The 23751-nt window shown below is 54.6% G+C and overlaps 3 protein-coding genes across 10 annotated transcripts in view; 2 read left to right on the top strand and 1 right to left on the bottom strand.

Moving 5' to 3' along the window:
* The window catches only part of LOC115080809, a 29013-nt gene extending 7752 nt beyond the window's left edge, over positions 1-21261 (bottom strand). The window contains exons 1-2 of one of the 5 annotated variants that reach the window (XM_029585238.1): positions 20922-21261; positions 652-774 (exon numbers count right to left, since the gene is read on the bottom strand). In XM_029585238.1, coding sequence (XP_029441098.1) covers positions 652-708 — 57 coding nt within the window. In that variant the 5' untranslated portion in view covers positions 709-774; positions 20922-21261. Of the gene's footprint in view, positions 1-651; positions 775-2284; positions 2405-7595; positions 7736-8721; positions 8911-20921 lie in introns of those variants that run through there. The other 4 variants (XM_029585235.1, XM_029585234.1, XM_029585237.1 and 1 more) reach the window with 4 other exon arrangements.
* On the top strand, positions 7393-16879 carry CDC42EP5 (CDC42 effector protein 5). 4 transcript variants are annotated; one of them, XM_029585240.1, is made up of 2 exons: positions 7393-7413; positions 14628-16879. In XM_029585240.1, exon 2 carries the CDS (start codon positions 14646-14648, stop codon positions 15486-15488), a length of 843 nt encoding a protein of 280 aa, XP_029441100.1. In that variant the 5' UTR covers positions 7393-7413; positions 14628-14645; the 3' UTR covers positions 15489-16879. The 4 variants fall into 4 exon arrangements, with proteins under 4 accessions (XP_029441100.1, XP_029441103.1, XP_029441102.1 ...); XM_029585243.1 differs by lacking the exon at positions 7393-7413 and adding an exon at positions 8305-8443; XM_029585242.1 differs by lacking the exon at positions 7393-7413 and adding an exon at positions 8963-9095.
* On the top strand, positions 20474-23729 carry LENG9 (leukocyte receptor cluster member 9). Its single transcript, XM_029585233.1, has 2 exons — positions 20474-20827; positions 22209-23729. The coding sequence occupies exons 1-2, from the start codon at positions 20504-20506 to the stop codon at positions 23520-23522; spliced, it is 1638 nt and encodes a 545-aa protein (XP_029441093.1). The 5' UTR covers positions 20474-20503; the 3' UTR covers positions 23523-23729.
* The last annotated feature ends 22 nt before the right edge of the window (positions 23730-23751 follow it).

Genomic DNA, 23751 nt, shown 5'->3' with positions numbered 1-23751 from the left:
GTTCACCCTCCGACTTAATATCATAGCGATATTAAGTCGGAGGCCCCAAAAATACAAAAAAAAAAAAAAAAAAAAAAATCTGCTCGTGGGTTGGAAGACGGACGCTCAATTTTGCCGGCATCCGTTTTCCGAACCCGTGGCTGTCAGCAGGTTCGACAACCGACGCCGGTAAAATTAAGCGTCGGCTGTCAAACCCGCTGACAGCCGCCGCTTCTGTCCCTAGCGCCTCCTTATTACCGCGGGCCCTAATTTGCATACCTTTGCCTGGTGAATCGCAAGCCCAGGAGAGTGGCCTGGGCGCGCGTCGGGAGAGCGGGTGCTCGCCGGCTCTCCCGCGCGGTTTACTGTGTCAGCCCGTTGATTAGGAAACAGGAAGATCTTTAGGGAGGGGGGTGTGGTACTGAAGGGGGATCAGGGCAAAGACTTTGTGCTGAGTTTCTGGATCACCATCCGGGCTGAGAGACAGGGAGGGGAGACCAGGAGATCCAGTGGGGGCTGTATTACAATGACAGAGAGAATTATTAGAGGAGATGATGCCTTGCTTCGAGTTCCAGAGAAAAAAAACCCCTTTCCTTGGAACTAGAGGTGCCTTCCCCGCTCAGACCTCATTTGTCATGTTTAAAGCACCAATCACCCCCCATCCCAGCTTACCCTGTTAAAATCTGCAGAATCCAGGGCCCCCTCCAGATAATCCAAGACCGCTCTCATTCATGACTCTCAGGATTGCCAAGCCTGCAGCACGACCCCGGGGGCCACGCAGGCCACATCTGGACCCTGCAAAGGAGAAGGAAGAAGGAGCAAGGTTATTAATGCAACGGCATTCACAAAGCTTCAGCATCAGGGCTACCTACAGCTCCAAACCCAATCCCACTGCTCCCCCCCCCCCCTTTCTTGTGCAGTGACAGAGAGAAAAAGAACATCTTTTTTTTTAATGCGCTCCTGCAGAGCGGCAATGGCCTGCAAAGCTCAGGATGTGTTCAGCAGGGGGCACTGCTGTGCTCCAGTCCCACGGCCCACAGCTTTCCTTGACTGTTGGCCGGGACAGATAAAAAGTTGGATTCCCCCCCCCCCCTCCCGTTTTTTGTTTGCTGCGTGTCTTTTTCTGAACCCGCCCTCCTGGTACAATTCCCAGATCTGTCAGCGGCAGGGCTCTGGCTTTGCTCCCACAAGGCTGGCTGCAGAATTGAAAGCAGATGGTTCACTCTAAACTCTGTGCAAACTCACTTTTCTTTTTTCTGGGCTGTTTGTTTTTGGTGGAATAGGGAGAGGTTTTCTCTCTCTTGGGGTTTTTTTTTTTTGTCCCTTCTGGTTTTGAGGTCTCTTGTTTTCCTCCCTGGGAGCTGTCTCTGAATCTCTAGGCTTCAAGTTCATCTCAACTCTAGCCACCCTTCCACTGCCCGTTTCCACATGGACCCCCGTGATACGATGCCCTGAACGGAGATTTGGGCTACGGACAGTCTGGCTTGGAAGGACGCACCCAATGGGGGCGATGTGAGAGGTGCAGATATAGGAAACAGGATCTAATATTCATCCTGTCTCATAATACCAGAACGGGGGGCAGGCACCCCGTGCACGTTCCCCTGGGGAGGGGGCTCGCTGCCCCAGGATGCTCATACAGTGGTTAGACTCAAAATCCCTGTACAGGTTTAAACCCTGCTGACTACAGCAGCAACTGCTGTGGGGATGGGTTTTTCATGAAAAAGAAGGGTGTTGTGAATCCTGACGATTATTAGAATCCTTAAACTACTGCATCAATTCTGCCCTACCATCCCGGAGAAATCCAGCTACTGTTAATCGATAGGGAATAGCCACTGCGGGTTGCCGACATTAGTAGCATGGGATCTACTTAATGTTTGGGTAGTTGTAGCCTGGAGTGGCCACTGTTGGAAACAGGATGCTGGGCTTGATGGACCCTTGGTCTGACCCAGCATGGCACGTTCTTATGTTCAGGGGTGTCACTTTCAGGTCAGGGCACCCCCAAACCAGACCACTGGAGACCAGGCGTCTATGGCAGGGGATGGCCACCTCGCCGTCTGCCCTGTTCCTTATACCCAGCCGCTCCTGGTGATGAGACACTGGGCTGAATGGACCCCCTGGTGAGCCCACTCGACATCCAGATGCAGTCACAAAGCATACAAAGACACACACACACACACAGAGGAAGATGCAGACTTGCAAGGACACACATACAGAGACAAACATGGACAGACACATAGACAAGAGACACGCAACCCCAGCCTCATCTCTTGAGACTGAGCCGAGTCCAGAATGTGCAAAACATTACCCCAACAGGAAGCCTGCCCCCCTCTGAGAGAGCTGGCTGGGCACGGGAGACTCAGCCGGGCACGGGAGACCTGGCCGAGCTGTATTCAGGGCTAACCTCCACCCTTCATCCCCTCAGCTATCCGAGCCTGTTCCTGACTCCCCTCCTCCCTCCTCCTCTCCCACACACTCCCTCTTCCCTCTCCCTCTCCCACATACTCTCCCTTTCTCCTCTTTCCCTCTCACTCCCTTCTCTCCCTCTCCCACAAACCCTTGCATTTCCCCTCTCTCCCTGTCTCTCTCTCTCACTCATATTTCCACCGCCTCCTCTCTGGTTCTTACATCACCCAAACTAGCAAAACAGAGTCATTATTTAATGTCATCTGTGGCCTGGTGACAGCTTCCCCCTCCAGGTTCCCTGTGCAGGGAGGGAGTCACAGAGGAGTCTGCAACCCTATGGGTGACTTCAGTGAGCTGCCGGGATTGTGGATTGGAAGTCTGGATGAGGGGCTGAGACTATTAGAGGGAGGGAAGAGGTCTCAGATAGGAATCTGCACTCCTGCTGGCTCAGACACCCCACATCTGGCCATAAGAAGAAGCCAGCACAGAAGGGATGGGGGTGCAAAGGCCCTTGACTTAGTAGGCAGGGCAAGACAGGAGCTGCACCAGCTTTCTGACCCCTTCACGAGCCACCGCCCAGGTGCCCATCCTTCCTGGCCATACTCCAGTGCTGGCCACAACTTTCTGGGGGGCTAACTGGAGGGCTCACAGTCTCCTCCTGCCCCAACGTCCATTCAGGTTATTAATATCGGAGACTGGAAGCAGCTGGCGCACGTCTGACCTCTGGAATGCACGCTCCAGTCGCCCTGTGCCAAGCGTGGCCTGTCAATGAGCCCCTGAGGCCTGCTGCCTGGCCCTGTTCCCTCCCAGGGAGACAGAGGGAAAGAGAGACACAATAAGAAGGCATGAGAGGAAAACCCTTATGAAAGAGAAGAGGAGCAAGGGTGGGGGGGCCCAGAGCTGGTCCTGCCTCTTTAAAAAAAAAAAAAATCTTCCCTTCTTTTAATAACAGGATGTTGGCTTTGGCCAGGGAGATTTGTAGCTTTGTTTAACTCTTCCCTTGATAGGAAGGCAGAGAGCAAGCCCAGGGACATAAAAGCCAGTAAGCACCAGATCCAGGCTCTGTGAAAAGATGAGGGGAGGGGAGGGGAGTCTCAGTACTGGAACAGCAGGAGGTGCTGCAGGGCAGGAGTGAGGTGCATTGGCAGAGCTGTGTGTGAGGGTCTCAGTACTGGAATAGCAGGGGGTGCTGCAGGGCAGGAGTGAGGTGCATTGGCAGAGCTGTGTGTGAGGGTCTCAGTACTGGAATAGCAGGAGGTGCTGCAGGGCAGGAGCGAGGTGCATTGGCAGAGCTGTGTGTGAGGGTCTCAGTACTGGAATAGCAGGGGGTGCTGCAGGGCAGGAGTGAGGTGCATTGGCATAAGAACATAAGAACATGCCATACTGGGTCAGACCAAGGGTCCATCAAGCCCAGCATCCTGTTTCCAACAGTGGCCAATCCAGGCCATAAGAACCTGGCAAGTACCCAAAAACTAAGTCTATTCCATGTTACCATTGCTAATGGCAGTGGCTATTCTCTAAGCGAACTTAATAGCAGGTAATGGACTTCTCCTCCAAGAACTTATCCAATCCTTTTTTAAACACAGCTATACTAACTGCACAAACCACATCCTCTGGCAATAAATTCCAGAGTTTAATTGTGCGTTGAGTAAAAAAGAACTTTCTCCAATTAGTTTTAAATGTGCCCCATGCTAACTTCATGGAGTGCCCCCCTAGTCTTTCTACTATCCGAAAGAGTAAATAACCGATTCACATCTACCCGTTCTAGGCCTCTCATGATTTTAAACACCTCTATCATATCCCCCCTCAGTCGTCTCTTCTCCAAGCTGAAAAGTCCTAACCTCTTTAGTCTTTCCTCATAGGGGAGTTGTTCCATTCCCCTTATCATTTTGGTAGCCCTTCAGAGCTGTGTGTGAGGGTCTCAGTACTGGAATAGCAGGAGGTGCTGCAGGGCAGGAGTGAAGTGCATTGGCAGAGCTGTGTGTGAGGGTCTCAGTACTGGAATAACAGGGGGTGCTGCAGGGCAGGAGTGAGGTGCATTGGCAGAGCTGTGTGTGAGGGTCTCAGTACTGGAATAGCAGGAGGTGCTGCAGGGCAGGAGTGAGGTGCATTGGCAGAGCTGTGTGTGTGAGGGTCTCAGTACTGGAATAGCAGGAGGTGCTGCAGGGCAGGAGTGAAGTGCATTGGCAGAGCTGTGTGTGAGGGTCTCAGTACTGGAATAACAGGGGGTGCTGCAGGGCAGGAGTGAGGTGCATTGGCAGAGCTGTGTGTGAGGGTCTCAGTACTGGAATAGCAGGAGGTGCTGCAGGGCAGGAGTGAGGTGCATTGGCAGAGCTGTGTGTGTGAGGGTCTCAGTACTGGAATAGCAGGAGGTGCTGCAGAGCAGGAGTGAGGTGCATTGGCAGAGCTGTGTGTGAGGGTCTCAGTACTGGAATAGCAGGGGGTGCCGCAGGGCAGGAGTGAGGTGCATTGGCAGAGCTGTGTGTGAGGGTCTCAGTACTGGAATAGCAGGGGGTGCCGCAGGGCAGGAGTGAGGTGCATTGGCAGAGCTGTGTGTGAGGGTCTCAGTACTGGAATAGCAGGGGGTGCCGCAGGGCAGGAGTGAGGTGCATTGGCAGAGCTGTGTGTGAGGGTCTCAGTACTGGAATAGCAGGAGGTGCTGCAGGGCAGGAAGGAGGTGCAGTGGCAGAACAGTTACTATCCTTACCAGAAGGCATGGGGTTAACCTGTACTGAGCAGCAGTAACTATCCTTTAGGGATGTGCATCGTTTAAAGCAAAACGGGATGAATAAGGGATGAATAAGGCTAATTTGTTTCATTCGGGAGGGCCCCGAAACAAATTGGGTGACTCCCCCCCAAATGAAGTAAATCTTATTTGTTCATTTAATTTTAAACTGATGATTCAGTACCTGGTCTAGGCATTACTGTACATCAAAAAGGTGCCATACGCTGAGGTGAATGCGCCGGAGTTAATTAACTCCGGCGCAACCCCAGCGGAGGGCATCATAAGAACATAAGAAATTGCCTTACTGGGTCAGACCAAGGGTCCATCAAGCCCTAATTCCTGTATCCAACAAACCAGGCCACAAGAACCTGGCAAGTACCCAAACATTAAGAAGATCCCATGCTACTGATGCAATTAATAGCAGTGACTATTCCCTAAGTAAACTTGATTAATTAATAGCAGGTAATGGACTTCTCCTCCAAGAACTTATCCAATCCTTTTTTAAACACAGCTACACTAACTGCACTAACCACGTCCTCTGGCAACAAATTCCAGAGCTTTATTGTGCGTTGAGTGAAAAAGAATTTTCTCCGATTAGTCTTAAATGTGCCCCATGCTAACTTCATGGAGTGCCCCCCAGTCCTTCTATTATTCCAAAGTGTAAATAACTTGGCTTGCAAGTGCAGAAGAATGAAGAGGACCAAGAAGAGGCTCTGAGGCCTGGGTCAGTCCAAAGCCTCAGCTTTCAGTAGGCCGCGTTTGCAGCGATCTACTTTGCCCTCAGTCTATACAAGGCTGAGGCTTTGGCCTGGGCCTAGGCCGAAGTCGGCAGATCCCCACCGGACTGGGTAAGTGGGGGCTGGGGGGGATTCCAGCCCTGGCATTTTTTTCAGGCAGGTGGCAGGAGGCCCCGGTAGGCCTTGTTTTCATTTTTTGGCCGGGTTTTCCTATCGAATGAAAACAAATCAAACAATCCACGAACCAAAGTTTGTGGAGAAAAAATCCTCCGAAAACAAAAACAAATTTTTTTCTCCTGCACATCTCTACTATCCTTAACAGAAGGCATTGGGGTAACCTGCATGGAGAGGCAGTTACTGCCGTTACTAGAAAAGATTGGGGGTAACCTGCATGAAGCAGTTGTTACTACCCTTAACAAAAGTCTTTGGGGTAACCTGAACAGAGTGGCAGTTACTACGCTTAACAGAACGCACGGGGTAACCTGCACGGAGCGGCAGTTACTACGCTTAACAGAACGCACGGGGTAACCTGCACGGAGCGGCAGTTACTACGCTTAACAGAACGCACGGGTAACCTGCACGGAGTGGCAGTTACTACGCTTAATAGAAGGCACAGGGGTAACCTGCATGGAGCAGCATTTACCCTTAACAGAACGCACGGGGTAACCTGCACGGAGTGGCAGTTACTACGCTTAACAGAAGGCACAGGGGTAACCTGCATGGAGCAGCATTTACCCTTAACAGAACGCACGGGGTAACCTGCACGGAGTGGCAGTTACTACGCTTAACAGAAGGCACAGGGGTAACCTGCATGGAGCAGCATTTACCCTTAACAGAACGCACTGGGTAACCTGCACGGAGTGGCAGTTACTACGCTTAACAGAAGGCACAGGGGTAACCTGCATGGAGCAGCATTTACCCTTAACAGAACGCACGGGGTAATCTGCACGGAGTGGCAGTTACTACGCTTAACAGAAGGCACAGGGGTAACCTGCACGGAGTGGCAGTTACTACGCTTAATAGAAGGCACAGGGGTAACCTGCACGGAGCGGCAGTTACTACGCTTAATAGAAGGCACAGGGGTAACCTGTACGGAGTGGCAGTTACTACGCTTAACAGAACGCACGGGGTAACCTGCACGGAGTGGCAGTTACTACGCTTAATAGAAGGCACAGGGGTAACCTGCATGGAGCAGCATTTACCCTTAACAGAACGCACGGGGTAACCTGCACGGAGTGGCAGTTACTACGCTTAACAGAAGGCACAGGGGTAACCTGCACGGAGTGGCAGTTACTACGCTTAATAGAAGGCACAGGGGTAACCTGCACGGAGTGGCAGTTACTATCACCCTTAACAGAAGGCATGGGGGTAACTGCACAGAGCGGCAGTTACTACCCTTAACAGAAGGCTTTGAGGTAAGGAGCGGCAGTTTCTGTGCAGCCTGGGTGGAGCATTTGGTCTTTATCTGTTGTCATTGGTATGTTAGGTTATTATGGTGGTGGGGGGTCAGTACAAGTCTCTTTCCTGCACACCAACGTTCATTTGATTCCCTTACAAGAAAAGCAAACTGTAAGTAAGCCTGTGAGCTGAGCTCTTGTTTTCCCTTTCTTTTCCTGGAATTGGCAGCCCCTCCCTGGAGATTACAGCACAGCCTGCAAGGGCTGGAATCCACAGAGCCCTGCAAGGCAGGAGGTGACACCCTGGCAGTCTCACCGGAGCCAGAGACAGCTCCTTTCTGCCTGCTCACTTACCCCAGGGGGGGGGGGTTGGTGCCACCCCCTCAGCTCTTCTGCAGCAAGGAACCCAGGAGGAGCTCTGTGCTCCTCTCCAGCTGCCCAACTGTACCTCAGGCTGCGGTGGGCAAAGCCAGGGTGGAGGGGCATGGCTGGACAGCCCCAGTCCCGCAGGCAAACTGGGAAAAGAGGGGAGGAAGACCTAGGAGAGAAAAATACAACATCAAAAGTGCCTTCCTTTGGGGCAAATTCTGTCCCACTCCCACCCATATGATGTAAGGGGAAAGCTCTAATGCTATAGACCCCCCTCCCCAAGCAATGCAGGCTGGGGGCACTCAGAGGAAGGAGGAAATTCCCAGAGGCACAAAGATCACACTCCTTCAGGCGCCCTTCCACACCCTCCAGCCCTCCTTCTACACCCTTCGTCTCCCCCTCCCTCCTTCCTGTATCTCTCTCACTCCCTCCTTGTTCCACACCCTCTAGCTTCCCTTTCCTAATCCCTTCTCTTCCCCTCTCCCTTCCCTCCAGGACTGTATCACAGAACTCTTCCCCTCCCCTCTAAAAATAAGGTCTGGAAGAATTTACACAGAAAATCTGAGGAATGGGGCTGGAACCGCAGGGTAAAGGGCCAGAGCTCTCCCTGGAATTCCTACCACTCATTAAGGTGCTGGGGGGGACCATCCCTTTGGGACAGGATCTGTCTCTTTAAAATAAGGGGAGCTGACGTCATGGCCGGTCCCCTTAACCCTTGCAGTGCTGGGAGGTAGAGGTGGGTCCTATCCCACTCTCGCAGATAGATTCCGGATATAGAAGGGGGGTGGGAGAGAGGTAAGGATGGACAGACAGCCTTGAGGAGAGAGAGAGAGGTAAGAGATGCCTGCATTTGGAGAAAAGGATACAATAGAAATATAATAGATATAGGAACAACTAAATGCAGAAAAGTTAGCAAAAAAAAAAGTTGGGTGGGCGAATCCTGCCAGGCAGCTCCTGCAGAAAGCTGGCAGAGAGAGACTTTGGGGCAAGGGACCTTTTTTTTTTCTCTCGTTCATCTTTTAGTTAGAAGTAAGCAAGCCAAGGAGCTGGGCAGGAGTCAAATTTCAAATAGAAAAGCAAATTACAAAAAAAAAAAAACCCCAACCCTCACCAATCCTAGCCGGCTCTCTTTGAAAACCGAGATAAGTTCTCGCTTCCCAGATCTGCCACTTCTGGGGAGCTCCCATCACTGATTAACTCCCCCTCCCCCGGCCACTCTTGCCTTGCCCAGGTGCGGCGGCGGCAGACGGGACGCAGGCGCCTCTACCGGCTGGAAGGGGGGGGGGGAGAGAAGCAAAAGTCCCAGAAAACAGGAAAAGCCGCGCGCCAGGAGGAAGCGAGGCTGCAGCCCCTCCACTCCGGCGTGGCCGTTCCGTGCGCCCTGCAGCGGGAAGGGAGGAGGCCAGAGCCCAGCAGGCGACGGGAGCCCCAGCTTCGGGAAGTTTCCCCCGCAAGAAAGAACGACTTTTCCCGTGGGTGGGGAAGGTAAGTGGTCGGGTTCTTTTTTTTTTTCTGTTTCGGGAGAGGGACTCCCCCACCTGGGGCAGGTAATGGGCTCGTCCCTGCGGGGGTGGATCCTGCCCTCAGCCCAGCCGCCCCACCCCCTCCAAAATACAGCGTTCAGGTTTCCTCCACGGGACCCAGTGCCCTCGCCGAGGGCAGAGAGAAGTTACTGCCCTGGCCAGCCTGGCTTTCAAAAGCCTTCCAGCCCCCCCATAGCAGAATGAAAAAGGTGAGCGCCTCCCTACCTCTGTTATAGGGAGGGGGAGTGAGACTCCCTGCCTGCCCACGTGGTATGGGATGGGGGGGGGGGGGGGGGGCGATGATTGAGAGGCTGTGAGGAGTGGGCTGCTGAGATTCTAAGGCCCCGGGGGCTGGAATGCCCAAGGGTTTGCTCGCTGAGGTTCAGGGACCTACTAGGAGCAAGCCCGGTCCTGCCCGTCCCTTGCCATCCTCTGGCTGGATTCGGGGTGCCAGGGGGGGACGATGTGGGTTCCATCTCTTCCGCTGAACAAAGGGTGTTCTCTGATCAGGGGACGCAGTGTCAAGGTCCCTCCTTGGAAGGACCTGCGGTGGTGTCCAGCAGACCCATGCCCGACCCTTACTAAGTCACTGAACCGCGTCAGGCTGAGTGGTGCGATGCGGTGACCCTGGACAGGACTAGGTCCGCTGATGGTCAATACCTTGTCAATCCAGGCTATAGGAGAAAGAGGGGGAGGAAATTGTCCTTTCTTTCAGTGAGCGGAGCCTCCCAGCTCCAGAGGCAGGTCCCATAATAAAAATGGGATCTAGCTTGGGTAACAGGGTATGAGCAATTTCAGGATCTGCCGCAACTGAGCCATGAAGCCCGCCTGGGGAGATCCCTCAAGGACTGCATTTTACAGCTTTCACAGCAGGACTGGGAAAACTCACTACATTCTTCTATCTGTTGCAACAGACCCTGTCTGATCTCTGACTTTACCCCTCCCTCAGTGCTGGTATCCTCTGTGCCCCTCCCCGGCTTCACCCCCCACCCAACTGAGGATCCTCTGTGCCCCTCCCAATTTTACCCCTCACTCCCTCCACCACAGAGGATCCTCTGTGCCCCTCCCAGGCTTCACCCCCCCCCCCAACTGAGGATCCTCTGTGCCCCTCCCAATTTTACCCCTCACTCCCTCCGTGCCCTCCCAGGCTTTATCCCTCACTCCCCCCACCCCTGAGGATCCTCTGTGCCCCTCCCAGGCTTTACCCCTTACTCCCCCACCCCTGAGGATCCTCTGTGCCCCTCCCAGGCTTCACCCCCCCCCCAACTGAGGATCCTCTGTGCCCCTCCCAATTTTACCCCTCACTCCCTCCACCCCTGAGGATACTCTGTGCCCCTCACTCCCCCACCCCTGAGGATCCTCTGTGCCCCTCCCAGGCTTTACCCCTCACTCCCTCCACCCCTGAGGATACTCTGTGCCCCTCACTCCCTCCACCCCTGAGGATCCTCTGTGCCCCTCACTCCCCCACCCCTGAGGATCCTCTGTGCCCCTCCCAGGCTTTACCCCTCACTCCCCCACCCCTGAGGATCCTCTGTGCCCCTCCCAGGCTTCACCCCTCACTCCCCCACCCCTGAGGATCCTCTGTGCCCCTCACTCCCTCACCTCTGAGGATCCTCTGTCCCCTTCCCAGGATTCAGCCTTCCCTCCTGATCTGCAGGGCCAAAGGCAAGACTTGGGGGTGGAGAGGAGGGGAAATGTTTTCCCCTGCACTACTTAGGATCAGCAAGGCTCATGGTACCCAGACGCCAGCCCCCTACCCAGGAGACCCTGAACAAATCATCCCATGTAGAGGAGAACCCAAGTGGCAATGTCAGTTGTGGGGTAGGATGGGGTCTGGTGTGTGTGGGGAGGGGGGTCATGAGCGCGCTCAGATTTGGTAACAATGCTGTAATGTTTTAATCAAACTTGGTGTGTGCTGAGCCCCTCTCCCACCCTTTTCCTTCCTGGAGTTTGGCACGTCACATGCTGGCATCTGCAACGGCGGAACCCGTTCTGCGGGTTCCCGATCCGGGACAGAGAGCATCGCTGTCTGCCTGGAACCTTGATAGATGAGAAATGAGCGTAAAGGCCAAGAATAGGATGGGGGCGGGGGGTGGATGCAGGGAGCTGGCCCTCCCCGGAGTCACCGTCACCAAAAGTGACCTCTCCCTCCTAGGCCTTAGCTACGTTCTCCAAACCCTGCAACCCCATTCACTCAGTGGCACGGGGGGGGGGGGATCTCCCCCGGGACCCAGGAACTCCATCTGTCCCCACCCAGCCCTATTCCTTATCTAGTGAGGACCTCCAAGGCCCCTTCCTTCCTCCCTCCCTCCTACAGAAATGAAGGAGAGCTGTGTTCTGGGACAGGAAATTGGGAGGGGACTACCCCTGCCCACTGCTGATCCAGCTGTGCTGCATCCAGAGGTGCTGCTGAGAGGGGGGAAGCAGCTGGCTCCCATCCTTCAATCCCGCCCTCCTTGCATCTTCCGGCAAAGCCTTCCAAGGGAGAGACAGCCTCTCTGCTGCTGGCCCTGACCTGTGGGGGCTGGCTACAGTCCTCACCCCTTTATTGGACAAGAGATCTTACAACCCCCCCCACTCCAAAGCACTATTAATTCTTTCACGTATGCGGATGCTGAGCCACGGCCTTAGGGACAAGGCAAGAGGAGGTGACTGCATTTCCTTGTGGCAGGAAGTCCCTTAGCCATTATCTTAAATGTTCACACCTTGCCTCCCAGGTGACTTTAGGGGAAATGGCCAAGAACAGCCAAAAGGGAAGAGTGATCCCAACACCAGGCTGGGATGCTGGGTCAGGGGGGGAGCGCATCCCCCAACACCAGGCTGGGACACTGGGTCAGTGCTGGCTCAGAGGGGAGAGTGTCCCCTAACACCAGGCTGGGACACTGGGTGAGTGCTGGCTCAGAGGGGAGAGCGTCCCCTAACACCAGGCTGGGACACTGGGTCAGTGCTGGCTCAGAGGGGAGAGTGTCCCCTAACACCAGGCTGGGACACTGGGTCAGTGCTGGCTCAGAGGGGAGAGTGTCCCCTAACACCAGGCTGGGACACTGGGTCAGTGCTGGGTCAGAGGGGAGAGTGTCCCCTAACACCAGGCTGGGACACTGGGTCAGTGCTGGCTCAGAGGGGAGAGCGTCCCCTGACACCAGGCTGGGACACTGGGTCAGTGCTGGGTCAGAGGGGAGAGCGTCCCCTAACACCAGGCTGGGACACTGGGTCAGTGCTGGGTCAGAGGGGAGAGCGACCCCTAACACCAGGCTGGGACACTGGGTCAGTGCTGGGTCAGAGGGGGAGAGCGTCCCCTAACACCAGGCTGGGACACTGGGTCAGTGCTGGGTCAGAGGGGAGAGCGACCCCTAACACCAGGCTGGGACACTGGGTCAGTGCTGGGTCAGAGGGGAGAGTGTCCCCTGACACTGGGTCAGTGCTGGCTCAGAGGGGAGAGTGTCCCCTGACACCAGGCTGGGACACTGGGTCAGCGCTGGCTCAGAGGGAGGAGCGTCCCCTAACACCAGGCTGGGACACTGGGTCAGTGCTGGCTCAGAGGGGAGAGTGTCCCCTGACACTGGGTCAGTGCTGGGTCAGAGGGGAGAGTGTCCCCTGACACCAGGCTGGGACACTGGGTCAGTGCTGGGTCAGAGGGGAGAGTGTCCCCTAACACCAGGCTGGGACACTGGGTCAGTGCTGGGTCAGAGGGGAGAGTGTCCCCTGACACCAGGCTGGGACACTGGGTCAGTGCTGGGTCAGAGGGGAGAGCGTCCCCTAACACCAGGCTGGGACACTGGGTCAGTGCTGGGTCAGAGGGGAGAGTGTCCCCTGACACTGGGTCAGTGCTGGGTCAGAGGGGAGAGTGTCCCCTGACACCAGGCTGGGACACTGGGTCAGTGCTGGGTCAGAGGGGAGAGCGTCCCCTAACACCAGGCTGGGACACTGGGTCAGTGCTGGGTCAGAGGGGAGAGTGTCCCCTGACACCAGGCTGGGACACTGGGTCAGTGCTGGGTCAGAGGGGAGAGTGTCCCCTAACACCAGGCTGGGACACTGGGTCAGTGCTGGCTCAGAGGGGAGAGTGTCCCCTAACACCAGGCTGGGACACTGGGTCAGTGCTGGCTCAGAGGGGAGAGTGTCCCCTGACACCAGGCTGGGACACTGGGTCAGCGCTGGCTCAGAGGGAGGAGCGTCCCCTAACACCAGGCTGGGACACTGGGTCAGTGCTGGCTCAGAGGGGAGAGTGTCCCCTAACACCAGGCTGGGACACTGGGTCAGTGCTGGGTCAGAGGGGAGAGCGACCCCTAACACCAGGCTGGGACACTGGGTCAGTGCTGGCTCAGAGGGGAGAGCGTCCCCTGACACCAGGCTGGGACACTGGGTCAGTGCTGGGTCAGAGGGGAGAGTGTCCCCTGACACCAGGCTGGGACACTGGGTCAGTGCTGGGTCAGAGGGGAGAGTGTCCCCTGACACCAGGCTGGGACACTGGGTCAGTGCTGGCTCAGAGGGGAGAGTGTCCCCTGACACCAGGCTGGGACACTGGGTCAGTGCTGGCTCAGAGGGGAGAGTGTCCCCTGACACCAGGCTGGGACACTGGGTCAGTGCTGGCTCAGAGGGGAGAGTGTCCCCTGACACCAGGCTGGGACACTGGGTCAGCGCTGGCTCAGAGGGGAGAGCGTCCCCTAACACCAGGCTGGGACACTGGGTGAGTGCTGGGTCAGAGGGGAGAGTGTCCCCTGACACCAGGCTGGGACACTGGGTCAGTGCTGGCTCAGAGGGGAGAGTGTCCCCTGACACCAGGCTGGGACACTGGGTCAGTGCTGGCTCAGAGGGGAGAGTGTCCCCTGACACCAGGCTGGGACACTGGGTCAGCGCTGGCTCAGAGGGAGGAGTGCCCTCTCACGCTGTACTGGGTTGAGAACCTTTAGGAGAGATCGTGGAAAATAGTGCAGTCTTGGATTATGGGAGCTATAAATGCTCCTCGTCTTTAGTGCTGCCAGCCCTACTGAGACACAGAGAATGCCCCTCCCTAAGGTCACAGTCCAGGGCAGAGCTGGGATTTTGAAGCAACAGGCAGGGTGATATAGTGACTTGCCCCTGGCTCCTTGGCAGAGGGGTTATCTGGCACGCCTGGATTTTTCCTCTCGGCTGCTGTGTTCTAACCGCTGCAGACTTTCCTTCATTGTTTCTGTGGTTGCGGGATAAGGCAGCACCTGGAGCTGCGAGGGGGGGGGGGGGTGTGTGTGAGATGCACGTTTGCTAGGGGTGTACCCTTGTGTGATGGTGCTAGGAGCAAGTGAGCCCCAATAGGCAGAAGGTGAGAAGGCATCTGTAGCACCCCCGCAGCTGGCTTATCACCGAATTTAAACAGATATTGAAGGGGGTTCGTAGTTACCTTATTCTGCAGGGCCAGAAAGTTTTGTGAGCCTTGCACCCTGGTCACCCCTGTCCGGTAGCTGCTCTGCAATTTTGGAGTAGTCTGTGTGAAATTCTCTTTTTCTGTCTTCTGTCCTAGTCTGTCTCTGCCGCCGAGATGCCCATCCTGAAGCAGTCGGGCAGTTCGCACACGAAGAAGCGCTCCCGCATCGGGCGGGATATGATCAGTGCCCCGATGGGAGACTTCCGCCATACCATGCACGTAGGGAGGGGTGGTGACGTCTTCGGGGACACCTCCTTCCTCAGCAACCACGGACCCTCGCCAGCCCTGCCCCCCGAGCAGCCGGCGTCCAAGAAGAACGGGGTCCTGGGAGAGCCACGCAGCCAGTTCTCCCAGGCCTCTGCCATCCCTTCCGGGGCAGGCAGCCTGGCCTGCAGCCCTGCCAACTCTGGGTCATCGGTGGAGGATGGCCCGGGCGTTTGGAACCAGGGAAGCGCTGACAGCAGAGCAGCCCAGCCAGACGACGTCGACTGGGTATCGTCAGGTGACGACTGCGGTCTGAAGCACGCGGAGTCTATGCTGTCTTTCCACCTGGACCTGGGCCCATCCATCCTGGATGAGGTGCTGGGTGTGATGGACAAGGAGGAGACAACCAGCGACTGGGGACCCTCCAAGGGCGACCTCTACCGCTTTGACTACAAGCTCTCTTCTGCTCCTGCCGCCGCTGAAAAGGCTGCCTCGCCCCGGGCCACAGCTGTGCCTCTGCCGCGTCCCCAGCATGGCCTGGTCGTGCCGAGCGGGAGGGCAGTGAGGGACTCTGCTTCCAGTGCCAATTCAGCCTATGAGGGTGATAGTGAGGAGGAGAAGCACTCTGTCTATGAGGGTTTTGGAGACAGCCCCATACAGCATGCTCCTGCCAGCCACCATACTGAAGAGGAGGAGGAGGGAGGAGGGCAGGGCTACACGTTTGATGACTCGGATGATGAAATTGGACTATAGAACCATAATACTTTCTCCCTCCTGAGACTCGAATTGGCTGCTTTGCGACCACGGACTGGCATGGCATGGGTGGGAAAAGAGATGGTGGGAGAAGTGGGATATGAAATCTGTCCCAGCAGGGTGGTTCCGCCTTGTGTAGAAAAGAAACTGCTGACTCTGGGTGAGGGAGACCAAAGGGGGGGGGGGGAGGGGAAAGAGCACCCTGCACCTCCAGCCTGGGCTGCTTGTTCTCTTGGCTTGCTGGGTGTGATGGACAAGGAGGAGACAACCAGCGACTGGCTCGGAGGGGAGAGAGCTAGGACCAATGCAATCCCTGGACCTGTGTGACAACCTCGCATGTCATCTATGGAGGTGGAGGGAGCCCTTCTGGAGTACTGGACAGGCTCTTGAGAAGGCTGGGGGTGCCTGAGCAGACGACAGACTATGATCCAGAGCCCCCCCCCCCCCCAGCGGAGGGTGGGACAGACAACAGTAGGCAGAAGTTCCATCCCTGTCTTGCTGGTTCCCGATGTCAGCCTTTATCCCTTTTGCACAGCTGTAAAGAACTGGACCGGACGCTTTGGAGGTGGATGGATGACACGCAGACCCCCTCCCCCCTTCCCAGGCTCCTGTAAGGGAGATTCACATTGACTGATCCGCTGGAGGGAGGAAGCTAAACTGGCTCTGTCATGTCGGGGTCCTAAGGAGCAGGATGGGGCCCTGAGGCACTCGTGCTGCACTGCTAGTATTCAGAACAATCGAGCCATGGATGTCTTTTTAAACCTGTCTTTGTGTAATGTTGCATCGTTACAATCTTGTATTCAGCAATTACAATCCTTTTATAAATATAATCTTGTATTTCTGTGCTGGACCTTGCGTGTAGTCGCAGCTTCCCTGGGGCCCGTTGCTGGGGATATAGAGGGGGGGGGGGGCAAGGCTCCAGGGTGCTGGCCTCTCTCTGAGCGACAAGGGGTGGACGGCACTCGCTGCCCCGCCGCTGTTCTCTCTAACCTGAATATCACGGGCGCGGCTCTGCATGCGTTCTCCCCTGGCCTGGGCAAGCAGGGAGGTTACTTGACCCAGCTGAGGTCATGCAGGGCCGAGGTGTGGGTGGGCAGGGTCCCTGGCACCAGGAGTTTGAGCTCACGCTCGCTCTGTCCCTGGAGCCACAATTCACCTGCCGGCTGTTCCGGCTCTCCATCCTGAGCAGGCACGAGAGCGATTTTGCATGCAGTGGAGAACGGGGGCAATCCTGAAAATCCAATGCACAGGCAGAGCCCCGCTGCCCTCTGCTTTCCCAGATACAGAATCCCCTTCCCTGAAGAGCTGGGAAAGCGTTACCCCCCATGATCTGACCTGCAGCTCACATCTGTTGCCCAGCCCCTGCCTGCTAAGCTGTGCCAGCCTTCGCTGTCTGGGGACAGCCGGGAAGCAAGTGATGCCCTGTCCCAGTGCCTGCGTGGTGGTGAGGGGGGAAGAGTTCCATCCATCTAAGAGAGGCCCTGGATGCTGCTGTCTGCATGGGGGTTCTGGGACTGGGAAGATGTGGCCTGTGTGTATGCAGATCAGACAGGGAGGGGACAGAAGCAGGCTGGACACTAGGGCAAGAGGTAAATGGTCAGAAGCTGGAGCAGAGGGAGGCGATGTGAGAAAATGCATTTACAGCGAGAGGGTGGACAGCTGGACCAGATGTCCAGCACCAGCGCAAAGAGCCAAAACGGTAGCAGACTTGGAGACTACATAGGATGAATACGGAGGGAGAAGACAGGAGCTGGAGTAACAACCACCAACTTTCGATCAGTACTACAAGCGCTAATATTTGCAAGCACTGATTATTGCTACACCCTTCTACTAGGTTTACCATACACCTCCATAAGACCACTACAAATATTGCAGAACACGGCTGCAAGAGTATTAACTGGAAAAAGGAAAATAGACCACATTACGGAAACACTGGCTGAGTTGCACCGGCTACCCATTGGACAAAGAATACAGTACAAAACACTATGCACCATACACAAATTAATACACAACGAAAACGCAGACTGGCTTAACACAGCCCTCCGCGTACACATCCCCAACAGAAACTTAAGATCAGCCAACAAAGCACTTCTAACCATTCCATCAGTCAAAACAGCAAGACTAACCCAGGTAAGAGAAAGGGCATTATCCTTAGCGGGACCCATACTATGGAACTCCATGCCCTTGGAATTAAGATTACAAAGAGAAAACAAAACATTTAGAAAAAAATCTAAAAACTTGGCTATTTAAACAAGCCTTTCAAAAAGAGAAGGGAGAATAGAATCCAGGGCAATGCATGGTTCAAAAGCAGGGAAGTACAAGATACGAAACACCCACACAAACAGGAATCACTAAGGGTGTAGGTTTAATAGAATTCATCACTAAGGCTAAGTTACATTTATAGAATGAGTCCTAGACTCAAAACTGCTATAGAATTGACCTGGACATGATAGCGTTCACACTCATTTAACAACTAACATTGATTAAAAACTATGTTACCGAACCTTATGGCACCTGTGTAAACTGATTTTAATAGCATTACTTTTGTGCCTTACTGTAAACCGTTGTGACGGTACCCACCTTAACGACGGTATAGAAAAATATTTAAATAAATATTTAAATAAATAAATAAATAAAATTAAAAAAAAAAAAGACCTGTGACAGCACCAATGGGCAGAGCAGGTGCCCCATGCCTCTGTGTTTCTAAGGACTGGGGTGGATTAAACTAGGCCCGAACCTTCTGGGCGACCCCCACCCTGCACCGCAGGGGGCTGAGAGGAGGTGACTGGGCCATGGGAAATCAGGCAAGCGCAGGTAGTGCATGAGAATGTGACACAAGCTCCAACAGCTCCCTTGGCCTGCTGAACCTGCTCCAACAAGTTCTGGAGGCCCACATCCCTCCCAACCTGCCTCAAGGTCAGGGCACACAGCTGCAGCCCTGGGTTCTGCGCCCACTTCTACCAAATTCCCATCCCATTCGGCCACCACTCTCACTGTATGACCTAGCGGCGATGAGAAACCCAGAGAGCAGGGTTACGATCCCATCTCTGCCACCAATCTCAGCAATGAGAAACCCAGAGATCCACGTTCTGATCCCTCCACTGCCACCAATCTCACTGACCTGGCACAGAGCTGAGAAATTCAGGTTCCCATTCCTCCACCAAAGTCACTGTATGAGCTGAGAAACCCAGAGACCCACATTCTGCTTCCTCCCCTGCCACCTTCTCCTGTATGACCTAGCCCAGAGCTGAGAAACCCAGAGAGCAGTGTTAGGATCCTCTCACTGTATGACCTAGCACAAAGTCGAGAGACCCTGGTTCCAATCCCATTCCATTTCTAACACCAATCTCACTATCAGGCCGATTCAATAAGCCGTGAGGGAGAGCCGGTGCTCTGAGGCGTGCGCCGCTCAGGCCACTCTCCTAGGCACACGATTCAGTATGCAAATGAGGGCCTGCGCTAATAAGGCGGTACTAGGGACACTAGCGCCTCCTTATTGGCAGAAGCGGCGGCTGTCAGTGGGTTTGACAGCCGCCGCTCAATTTTACGGGTGTCTGTTGTTGAACCCGCTGACGGCCACAAGGTCGGAAAATGGACGCCGGCAAAATTGAGCATCTGTCTTCCAACCCGCGGGCAGATTTTTTTTTTTTTAAAGATTTTTTTATTTTGTTTTATTTTTGGGGCCCTCCGACTTAATATCGCTATGATATTAAGTCGGAGGGTGTACAGAAAAGCAGTTTTTTTTTTTGCTTTTCTTACACTTTCCCGGTGCTGGCCGAAATTGACGCCTGCCTTTTGGGCAGGCGTTCATTTCTGAGAGTAAATTGTGCAGCTTGGCTGCACATTTTACTTTCTGTATCGCGCAGGACTAACTAATAGGCTCATCAACATGCATTTGCATGTTGAGGGTGCTATTAGTTTCGGGGGAGGGGGGACACACACCTTTTCCATGTGCTATTACCCCTTACTGTATAAGCGCTGTATAGCGCGTTGAAAACGGGTATCCAATCAGGGGCTAACAGTGCGCTCGGCCTGAGCGCACCCTACTGAATCAGCCTGAAAGTGATCTAGTATGAAGCTAACAAATACAGAGCCCTGCGTTCCAATCCCATCACTGCCACCAATATCTGTGTGACCTAGTGCAGATTGGAGAAATCCAGAGACCCGAGTTCCAATCCCATCTCTGCCAGCAGTTTTACTGTGTGCCCCGCCCAGAGCTAAGTACACCAGAGAAGCAGGGTTCTGATCTCTTTGCTGCCAGCAGTCCTGCTGTGTAAACTGCACCAGAAAATGATGGAACCCCAGAACCCATACAAGCACTCGAGCTGCCATACCTGTCATGTGTATGGGAGAAGCTTGCAGTGCCACTGCCTCTGCTATCTCTGTCCTGTGGTGGGGCAGTGGGTGTGTGCGAGTGTGTAGCTTTCCCTGACGCTGCCCATGCTGTAACCTGAATTCATGGAAGATTGCAATCTCTAGAAGTCTCTTTCCTTAAATTACTTAATTTCAAAATAACACGGTAAAGAAACCCTATTAGGCAGCAGCTGTAGCCTGCCTGCCTGGCACACAGATGCACTGGCAGCAAGCAATCCCACAGGCTAGTGGGCATCTGTAATTGGGAGGACTGCAGGCATCGCCCACTTCTGTGCCAGGTTCCCCCACTTGCTATCAGGCTGCAGGGAGTCATCCCAGAGAGCTGGCAGCATGGGGGGGGGGGGGGGAGGTTTCCTGCCACTTGTGAAGAGGAATTACTCTCCTTCATCCCCCAAAAAGCAGGGGGGGGGGTGCTGTTATTCCAGAAAGTGCTTTTGGTCTGTTATTCTCAGGCTGGAGGCAGAGGATGCGCCCCGAAGAAGTCACGGCTTAGGTACCCTGACATAGTCTGTGCGGTGGGTTATCTGTCGTCCCACAGCCATTCCCAAATTCAGGGTCAGCTGGGCGGTCCCCTCTACGAGAAGATCCGCAAGGACCCCACAGCCTGCTGCCACAGGGGAACCCAAGCAGCAGGTAAAAAGATGCTGGGGCTCCCTAGCCCTGAGGAACAGGCTGAACAAGTCCCAGCTTTGGCCCTGCCCCCTGCTGCCCTCCCACGATCGAGGAGCCCTGCCCCGCCAGCAGCTCGCCCTTCGTTCTCTCTCTGCCAGGTGCGTTCCAGAGGCAGCAACTGCTTTCCTGGCCCGGGCCACCCCAAGCAAGCAGGCCATAGGAACAGGCTGATCCAGCCCTGGCTTTACCCCACAGCCTGCACGTCCCCACTCTGGCCCTGCCCCCTGCTGGCCGCCCAGGATCGAGGAGCCCTGCCCCCGCCAGCAGCTCGCCCTTCGTTCTCTCTCTGCCAGGTGGGTTCCAGAGGCAGCGACCGCTTTCCTGGCCCGGGCAGCTTCCGAGGTACAGTAAGGCAAAGTCTTCCTTGAAATATTCCCGAGAAGTCACCTTTCTTCCGGGTTAGGCTGTGCTTCTTTTCACCGGTAGAGAAGGGGTGGGGACGGACCAGAGAGCTTGTTCTCTTTGCTTGCTTCCCGCTCACCAAACGCTTCACCCCTGCCAACTCCTTACAGCTCTCGAAACAAACCCTGCCGGTGTCAAGCGAGGGGGCGACCACTAGCCGGAAGCCTCCGACTCGAGAGAAGGCGCTGGCCCTGGCTTTCAGAGCACGCACACGCATTGCCCACGCCCCAAGGCCGCAGACCGGTTAGGCGAGTCTCCGGCCTAAGGCTGGCAGAGGGCGTGGCCCAGTGGGCAACTTGCCCAGCGGCTCGGCTCTTGCTTCAGCACCCCCCCGTCACCACCTCTCCCAGCCACGCTGCTTCCCCAGGTCAGGAGGCTGCCTGCTGAACCCCAGGGTACTGTGGGTAATGGGCGCCGGCTGATGACGTCATTGCACGGCCGGCTTCCACCCCCATCCATTGGCACTGGTGCCGAAGGCCTGGACTCAATGTCACCCTGCACAGGTTGATCCCGGCTGAGTTTTTCCCCACGTGCATGCTGGGAGATATAGTTTCTTTCCTTCTTTTCTGAGGGGAAACTAGAACTCCTCCATGCATTCACTGGGGCTACACCAACACCATCTGCAAGTTGACTTGAATGAGGTGGTGCCCCAACCCACCCTCTCCTTGTGACACAACAGTTTAAGCGGAGGCACTTCACAATATTTCTCGGCAACCATTTCCTGGACTTCTGCTCTTTCTGTGACAGAACCATCAGGACCTGGGCCGGTGCCTTACTCACTATTATCTGCCACACTAAGACAACAGAGCCTGGAATAGGCAGCAAAAAAGGGAACGGGGGAGAGCTGAACCGCCCATGCCCCTGTCACTATCCATCAGCACCAGCAGGAGGCTGAACCACCCACACTCCTATCACTGTGTTATTGCTACTTGTGGGACAGCAATGGGAGACCAACCCATCCACACTTCTAGCACTATCTCTCGGCACCACCTCCTCCCCCTCTCCCAGTGTCTTCCACCATTTAGCTGTTAATATTTGTGCTAAAGAAGGAATCACAATATTATCAAAATAATCCCCAAGACAGGGTTTTGACTTATAGGCAGGGGACACTTATTTCAGGCTATTTAAACAGCACCATTTTCTGCTTATGTTCCTTCTCAGACCATGCTAATCCTGCTTTGGGCTGCAGATACTCCTCACAAAATATAAGGCTGCCTGCTAGACTTGAATAGAAATTAATTGTTCTGACCATTGTATCTCTCCTCTTCACAGATACCTAAAATAATGGAGAAGGAAACCTCAGTTCAGGAAAGCAGCAGCTCCTGTGAGGTACCCAAAGCAGAAGAACCACCTGCAGGGGCAGACAGCACCAGCCCCTGCCGCTTCTTCACAGAAGGCCGCTGCCGGTTCGGGGATAGGTGTCGTAACCTCCACCCTGGCTCTAGCCAAGAAAACACTAGGCCACTTCCTCCCAAGTCTCTCAAAGAAGAAGGGGCATCTGAGCCATGCAGGAAGAAACCCCCAATGAAGACAGCAGAAGATGTCATCTCCCGCATCCAGTGGGATGAGCACTTGCCCAAGGACTGCTTTGTGGTGGGTTATCTGGACCGTTTCCTTGGCATCATAGAGAAACCCTTTGCTGCTTTCTCCTGGGAGGACTTGGCTTCTGTGGGATATGATGTGCTGGCTATACCAAAGCACAGAATCCAGTATTTCAAGTACCGGGACCTGATTGTTTGGGACAAAAGCACTCGCACAGATAATGTATTTGGCTCCACTGGCAGCGGGTGGACAATACAAGACATCATGGAGAAATATAGTACACTGGTGCAGCTGGAAGAGAGCATGGATCTTGCTCAAGCAAGCAACAGGCAAGAGCCTGAAGATGCAGCTGAAGAGCTGAGAGAAGAGGGTGGTGGTGAGCACACAGATGGCCTTTACCTAGAACAGCCGTCGACCCTTGCCATTACTGAACACCCCTCACTTCCGAAGGAAAGACCCAGTCACTTTGTCGCAGTACGTATCAACAGCAAGGAGCTGCAACATGCCATCAAAGATGTTCAGGATGAGCTGCTGAAGGCGAGGCCTGGTCTGGTTGACTTCTGCAGTTCTGGGTCCACCCTCCACCTAACCTTGTGCCTGCTTCACCTGGACTCCCCAGAGGAGATCCAGCAAGCTCTCACCATTCTACAGGAATTTGGGTCTAATAGCCAGCGCCTTCTTCCTCCCACCCTCATCCTTCACTTCAAGGGGCTGAAAGACTTCCACTCCCGTGTCCTCTATGTGGCACCCTCTGACACAACAGTGTTATTGAGACTCATGAGGGTTCTGACTCACAGCTTCTCCGAGAAAGGACTGGCAGTTATCCACCCACCCAACTCTGATAGCTTTCATGTTACTATTGCAAAAGTTCCCAAACACCGTGCTCAGAAGGACCCTACCCTTCAGCTGTGCCCTGACTTCTATAAAGAGTGGCAGTGGCGAGAGTTTGGGTCACAGACAGTTGATGCCCTCTGTTTCTGTTGTGCTCGAGGAGACAGACGCAGTGATGGCTTTTATACCACACTGCTGGAGCTCCCACTTTGAGGCTGAACAGCAGGAGAGGTGGTTTCTCCAGTCATGTACTTCAAACCCTGCTGGTTAGTGCTGATGCACACTGGAAGGCTCCTGAGGACATACTGACACTGGACGAGTGGCCTTCCCCTTTGTACAAAACTGTTTCTTTTTAGGGAGGAAAATGTCTAGAAATACCAAATAAAGTTTATTAGCTCTCAAAACTGCTACTTTGTTTTTGACAATAAGGAAAAATACAACA

This window comes from Rhinatrema bivittatum, chromosome 19 (genome assembly GCF_901001135.1).
Source record: "Rhinatrema bivittatum chromosome 19, aRhiBiv1.1, whole genome shotgun sequence".
In the NCBI taxonomy this organism is placed as follows: domain Eukaryota; kingdom Metazoa; phylum Chordata; class Amphibia; order Gymnophiona; family Rhinatrematidae; genus Rhinatrema; species Rhinatrema bivittatum.
This window is presented reverse-complemented; position numbering and strand designations above follow the sequence as displayed.